The following is a 7,680-nucleotide window of genomic DNA, read 5'->3' as shown; positions in this document are numbered from 1 at the left end:
TAGATGGCAGCCCACCAGGCTCTGCCATCTCTGGGATTCTCCAGGCAATAACACTGGAGTGGGTTGCCATTTCCTTCTCCAGTGCATGAAAGTGAAAAGTGAAAGTGAAGTCGCTCAGTCGTGTCTGACTCTTCATGACCCTGTGGACTGCAGCCTACCAGGCTCCTCTGCCCATGGGATTTGCCAGGCAAGAGTACTGGAGTGAGTTGCCACTGCCTTTTCCGTCCTAACACCATACACAATGATAAACTCAAAATGGATTAAAGACCTAAATGTAAGACCAGAAACTATAAAACTCTTAGAGGAAAACATAGGCAGAACACTCAATGATATAAATCAAAGCAAGATCCTCTATGACCCACCACCTAGAGTAATGGAAATAAAAGCAAAAGTAAACAAGTGGGACCTGACTAAACTTAAAAGCTTTTGCACGGCAAAAGGAAACTATAAGCAAGGTGGAAAGACAACCCTTAGAATGGGAGAAAATAATAGCAAGTGAAACAACTGACAAAGGATTAATTTTCAAAATATACAAGCAGTTCATACAACTCAACATCAGGAAAACAAACAACCCAATCAAAAGTGAGAAACAGACCTAAACAGACATTTCTCCAAAAAAGACATACAGATGGCTAAGAAACACATAAAAAGATGCTCAACATCGTTCATTATTAGAGAAATGCAAATCAAAACTACAGTGAGATATCACTTCACACTGGTCAGAATAACCATCATCAAAATTCTACAGACAATAAATGCTGGAGAGGGTGTGGAGAAAAGGGAATGCTCTTGCATTGTTGGTGGGAATGTAAATTGATATAGCTACTATGGAAGACTGTATGGAGAGTCCATAAAAAGCTAAGAATAAAACCACCATATGACCCATCAATTCCACTCCCAGGCATATACCCTGAGGAAACCAGGGTTGAAAAAGACACATGTATCCCATTGTTCATTGCAGTACTACTTGCAATAGCTAGAACATGGAAGCAACCTAGATATGCCCATCAACAGATGAATGGATAAAGAAGTTGTGGTACATATACACAATGAAATATTACTCAGCCATAAAAAAGAACACATATGAGTCAGTTCTGATGAGGTGGATGAACCTAGAACTTACTATACAGAGTGAAGTGAGTCAGAAAGAGAAAGTTAAATATCATATTCTAATGCACATATATGGAATCTAGAAAAATGGTCCTGAAGAATTTATTTACAGGGCAGCAGTGGAGAAACAGACATAGAGAATAGACTTACAGACATGGAGAGAGGGGAGGAGAGGGTGAGATGTATGGAAAGAGTAATATGGAAACATATTACCATATATAAAGCAGATAGCAAATGGGAATTTGCTGTATGGCTCGGAAAACTCAAACAGGGGCTCCGTATCAACCTAAAGGGGTGAGATGGGGAGGGAGATGGAAAGGAGATTCAAGGGAGAGGATATATGTATACCTATGAGCAATTCATGTTGAGGTTTGACAGAACAACAAACTTCTGTAAGGCAATTATCCTTCAATAAAATAATAAATTAAAAAAATTTTAAAAGTCTTCTCCAACACCACAGTTCAAAAGCATCAATTCTTTGGCGCTCAGTTTTCTTTATGGTCCGACTCACATCCATGCATGACTACTGTAAAAAAGCATAGCTTTGACAAGACAGACCTTTGTTGGCAAAGTAATGCCTCTGCTTTTTAATATGCTGTCTAGGTTGGTCATAACTTTTCTTCCAAGGAGCAAGCGTCTTTTAATTTCATTTCTGCAGTCACCATCTGCAGTGATTTTTGAGCCAAAAAAATAAAATAAAATTGGTCACTGTTTTCATTTTTTCTCTGTTTGCCATGAAGTGATGGGACTGGGTGCCATGATCTTAGTTGTTGAAGTTGAGTTTTAAACCAGCTTTTTGACTCTCCTCTCTCACTTTCAAGTTCCTCTTTAATTTCTGCCATAAGGGTGGTATCATTTGCATATCTGAGGTTATTGATATTTCTCCCAGAAATCTTGATTCCAGCTTGTGTTTCATCCAGCCTGGCATTTCTCATGATGTACTCTGCATATAAGTTAAATAAGCAGTGTGACAATATACAGCCTTGACACACTCCTTTCCCAATTTGGGACCAGCCTGTTGTTCCATGTCCAGTTCTAACTGTTGCTTCTTGACCTGCATACAGATTTCTAAAGAGATAGGTCAGGTGGTCTGGTATTCCCATCACCTGAAGAATTTTCCACAATTTGTTGTGATCCACACAGTCAAAGGCTTTGGCATCATTAATAAAGCAGTAGATGTTTTTCTGGAACTCTATTGCCTTTTCTATGATCCAACAGACGTTGGCAATTTGATCTCTACTTCCTCTGCCTTTTCTAAATTCAGCTTGAACATCTGGAAGTTCACGGTTCACGTACTGTTGCAGCCTGGCTTGGAGAACTTTGAGAATTACTTTGGCAGCATGTGAGATGAGTGCAATCTTGCAGTAGTTTGAAAATCCTTTGGCATTGCCCTTCTTTAGGATTGGAATGAAAACTGACATTTTCTAGTCCTGTGACCACTGCTGAGTTTTCCAGATTTGCTGGCATATTGAGTGCAGCACGTTCAAGCATCATCTTTTAGGATTTGAAATAGTTGAACAGGAATTCCAACACTTCCACTAGCTTTGTTTGTAGTGATGTTTCCTAAAGCCCATTTGACTTCACATTCCAGGATGTCTGGCTCTATGTGAGTGATCACACCATTGTGGTTATCTAGGTCATGAAGAACTTGCTTGTATAGTTGTTCTGTGTATTCTTGCCACCTCTTCTTAATATCTTCTGCTCCTGTTAGGTCCATACCATTTCTGTCCTTTATTGTGCCCATCTTTGCATGAAATGTTCCATTGGTATATCTAATTTACTTGAAGAGATCTCTAGTCTTTCCCATTCTGTTGTTCTAATGTTGATGGTGTGATCACTCACCTAGAGCCAGCCATTCCCTTCTCCAGTGGACCACATTCTCTCAGACCTCTCCACCATGACCTGTCCATCTTGGGTGGCCCCACATGGCATGGCTTAGTTTCACTGAGTTAGACAAAGCTGTGGTCCATGTGATCAGATTGGCTAGTTTTCTGTGATTATGGTTTCAGTGTGTCTGCCCTCTGATGCACTCTCGCAACACCTACCATCTTACTTGGGCTTCTCTTACCTTGGACGTGGGGTATCTCTTCATGGCTGCTGCAGCAAAGTGCAGCCATTGCTCCTTACCTTGGACGAGGCCTCCCCTCCTGACCTGGAACGTGGAGTAGCTCCTCTCCCCTGCTGCCCCTGACAGACAAAAAGAAACACAAAGCACGATTATAAAATAGACTAGGAGTTGGATAGACATTTCTGCAAAGACAACGTAAAAATGCTCAACAAGGAAAATGCTCAACATGGAAATATGTTTAATCTCAATAGCCATCTTGGGCATGAAAATCAATACCATGATGAGTTATCACTTCCCACCCACTAAACAGGATATAATTAAAACAACAAACATTAACAAATATTGGAAAGGCTATGAAGAGATTAGAACTTCCACACAGTACTGATGAGTAAATTTGTGCAAACACTTTGAAAAACAGTTGAACATTTCCTAAAAAGTTTAAACATGGAGTAATCATTTGATTCTGCAATCCTATTCTCAGATACATATGCAAGAAAAAATAAAACCATATGACAACACAGCTACTTTAAATACAGAAAAATTAATATTGTGACTAAAGTTGGTGGGGAAAAGATAAAGTATTTAAATGCTTAAAGATTCATATAGATTATTTACAAAAAAAATAATATAACTTTCAAATATTTGAGGAGAAGGTGTAAGTCATCTAAATTCTCTCTCTCTTTTTTTTTTTTTTACTGGAGACAAAAGATACACTCTGTGGTTGCAAAACAAGGAGAAATTCTTATGTTTATAGTAACAAGAACACACAAAAATTAGGAAATTAAGGTAGGAAATTATATTCATTGTAAGTTATTTTTCAATATTTATTATTTTACTGTGCCAACAACTTTAAAATAATTGGAAACTAATTGAGCCTTTCTAGAAAGAAACAGAGCTTCATAAATATTCAAGTCACACCTGAAAAAAAAAGGTAATAAAAATCAGTGAAAAAGTGAGATGTAATATCCAGACTTTGGTAAATGAGTAATTTGGGGAAGCTAATGAGATGGCTAGATATAAGGTAGGATTTTGGATATATGAACATATTGATGAATTTGCATACCAGGTTAGTAATTGGAATATATTTTGAAAAATAATCAGAAGTTTAACTGACAGTAGTGCTCATTTGTTTTACATCTAAAGTTTTACATCTCAAGCCCACTCCATGCGTGATCATTTGTGTTGGTGTTTAATTGATCACCATCGGTTATAAGAATGTCATGTTACAACTATCTTCTACATACAAATTCTTCCCTAAAGACTGATTAATATCAAATGTTTTCAGTTCTGCCCACAACTCTAGTCAGTGGAGCAGAGATAAGAACAGAAAATTAAAACAATTTCCGGAAAAAGAGAGCCTTTCTTCCACTAGAAAACTATAAATAGTAAATGTCTCTTGGCTTTCTAGAAAGTGTTTTAATTGTTAACAAATCTTTCAGTAGCTTCTTTCTACAGAATGAAGATCTTTTATTATCTTTTTCATTTTCTGTGTTATGCGACCTTCGTTCTACCAGGTAATAGATGCTTCTGGTGTGATTGTATGTATCATATGTTTGTTGTTATTGCTCCAGGCTAAAAATAGAAATATTCAATTATAAATTAGAAAGTGTAGGTTCCTAATACAATCTTTTCCATTAAAAAAATCTCTTGGAAAAAAAGTCTCTGGGTGATATTGAAACTCAGTTTCCTATTTTAGAATGGTGCTATACCAATATACTTTATTTCAATTTGAAAATCAAAATGCAAATAAAATAGGTATACTTTATTTCAATTTGAAAATCAATGCAAATGAAATAAGACAATTAAGGTGAGATTCTTTTTCTTCTTGGAGTGTTGATTTGTTTTGATATTCAAGTCATTAAGAATATAATTTATTAAACTTATTTAGTCTTCTATCAGTGAAGACTTCATAATAAATTGGTCCCCAGGGAATATGAATAGACTAAGCATAGGTACATATCTCTTGGGATACCAATAACAAACTCCATAAAATGATCCGGGATATCGTCTCAAAATATACTGGGCGATGAGGTGCAGTGAGAATAAAAAGGCAGGTGAAGAAATAGGACCTCAAAAATCTTAGTTGAATTAGTTAATGCATTAGTAAAAGAATACAACAGTGGTTTTAGGAATCAGTTAAAAGTGAATCATCAAAATATGTAGCTCCAGTGATGAGTACATGTTCTTTTTAATATGTGTTGCCACTGAGGTAATCCAGACTCTAACAAGGGAGATACAAATATGTGCCCCAAATTGAGTTAATTTGGCACTAGACAGCTGGAATTTCAAAAGGTGCAGCATGCATTTAGAAATAGAACTGAATTCAAACTTAGAAAATCTGAATTTTACTACTAACTCCCTACTCAATAGCTTGTGCACATTGCCACTTAGAGAATTTAAGTGGTTTTTCAATGTCCTTAACAAAGAAGCAAAGGAAATACAGCAGAATCAATAGCAATTGTAGAAAAGGTAAAATATCTGATATAAAAGTTTGTTCTTGTTATGACATGCCAGCTGAAATGGACAGAATGCTCTATGTAAAATATCTGATATAAAAGTTTGTTCTTGTTATGACATGCCAGCTGAAATGGACAGAATGCTCTATGTTTGGCCTTTGATAGATCCATCAATAAATAAAAACAAATTTAAAAAAAAACAGGAAAAAAAAAACAGGAAAGGCAATTCAAGATATCAAAGTGAGTGGCTTTGAAAGAGTTCAAGTAGTACATATCACTTGCACAATGGTGTGGTTTGACTATTGATAAAACCTTAAAGTAAAAAAACAAGCAATAAAAAGTGTCTAAGTGAATACTTTGCGAAGATGTCAGATGAGTGTTTGCTCCAGAGTGATACCATGCTGGAGAGACTAGTTGTGAAATGATGAAATCAATACTAATGTTGATTAAAACATGAAGGAATGGCCAGTATTTAAGGGGAAGTGCAAGCACAAAATAATCTATAGGGATAGTGAACGTAGCATACTGTAATAGTTTATATAGTGAGCTTGCCATTAAATGGGCCAGGTTTTTCATTAAGGACCTGGAGCTCCTTTGTAGCTGTGGTAAAATCTTTAGTTCTCTTAACTAGAAAATGGACAGTAATCTAACTTCATAAGGTTTTGAAAGGATTACAAGAAACAATGTAAGCAAAGTACTTATCACATTGAAGACTGCATGGCAATATTTCAAGAAATGAAAGAAGAGGAATAGAAGTAGAAAGAAAAAAGACTGAGGAAGCAGTAGAGGATAAGGAGCACAAGGATGTACTCGAGTGTAGCCAGCTCTTCTTTCACTAACAATAAAAATTATACCAATAATATAATAAGCAAAGTATATAAGCAGTAAAATAAAGAAAAAGAAAGAAAAATTGTACAAAACAAATAACCAAAGGCATATAAGTTAAAATTGCAGTGGATGCCATTTTTGGGGGATGTAAAATTTACATACACTGTTGGTGGCAATATATAAACTAAAACACTAGAATCAAACTCTTTCACCATTATCATAGACATATATTATGCAAAGATTAAGATATGTAATATGAATTTGTTTATAATAACCTGACATGGTTTTATGGCAGAAGTCAGCACAATATTGTAAAACAACTATCTTCCAATTAAAAATAAATTTTAAAAATAACCTCATAAAGTTCTAAATATTATGTAGCTGAAAAATTGATAAATTATCTTATATATAATTTCAAGGGAATATTATGTAGCTCTAAAACTTTTGGATCGTGTTGAGGAGCAATACATGTCATACAATCTAATCATGTATTAACTCAGAATATTTCAATTTTACATGTATAATGGGGATATATAATATTTCAGTGTCTTCTTATTTTTTGGCATTTTGTAAATTTGTTACAGTGTACACATAGGACTTTTTATAATCACAAATAGTACATCCTTAAATTAAAAAATCAGTAATTTCAATTACTCTTCTTTTACTCTAGCCTTGGTGGATCCTGAACGATGCTCAAAATTGTACGGTCAATGTAAGAAACGCTGTGCTAGATATGAAAAGCAAATTGAACTATGTTTGTCACCAAGTAAGATTTGCTGCATCGAGAGGGCATTCGAGGATGATTGATCTTGAAAAGGAAGATTTACCTCTGACCAAAAGAGTCGGACACGACTGAGTGACTGAACTGAACTGAACTGAAAGGAATCACATGTGTCCCCAGTGCAGAGAGATGTCGGAATGCAATTAGAAGCTCTGTAATAAATACATAAACCAGTATTTTTGTCTTCCTTCGTAGATGTTAATTATGTGTTCATGGAATGAGGTGGGATCTATCTTATTTTCTCTAGAAGGTTTGATAGAGGCATGCTGTGCTGTGCTGTGCTTAGTCACTCAGCCATGTCCGACTCTTAAAGCAACTCTATGGACTTTAGCTTGCCAGGCCCCCCGTCCATGGGCATTCTCTAGGCAAGAATACTTGAGTGGGTTGCTGTGCCCTCCTTCAGGGGATCTTCTCAACCCAGGGATCGAACCCAGGTC

General features: G+C 36.0%; 1 protein-coding gene across 1 annotated transcript; it reads left to right on the top strand.

Moving 5' to 3' along the window:
* Positions 1-4,634: 4,634 nt before the first annotated feature.
* Positions 4,635-7,269, top strand: DEFB114 (defensin beta 114). Its single transcript, XM_068994110.1, has 2 exons — positions 4,635-4,701; positions 7,133-7,269. Exons 1-2 carry the CDS (start codon positions 4,635-4,637, stop codon positions 7,267-7,269), a joined length of 204 nt encoding a protein of 67 aa, XP_068850211.1.
* The last annotated feature ends 411 nt before the right edge of the window (positions 7,270-7,680 follow it).

Source organism: Capricornis sumatraensis, chromosome 22 (genome assembly GCF_032405125.1).
Source record: "Capricornis sumatraensis isolate serow.1 chromosome 22, serow.2, whole genome shotgun sequence".
In the NCBI taxonomy this organism is placed as follows: Eukaryota; Metazoa; Chordata; class Mammalia; order Artiodactyla; family Bovidae; genus Capricornis; species Capricornis sumatraensis.
Note: the sequence above shows the minus strand (reverse complement) of the source record. Positions and strands in the feature narration are given on the sequence as shown.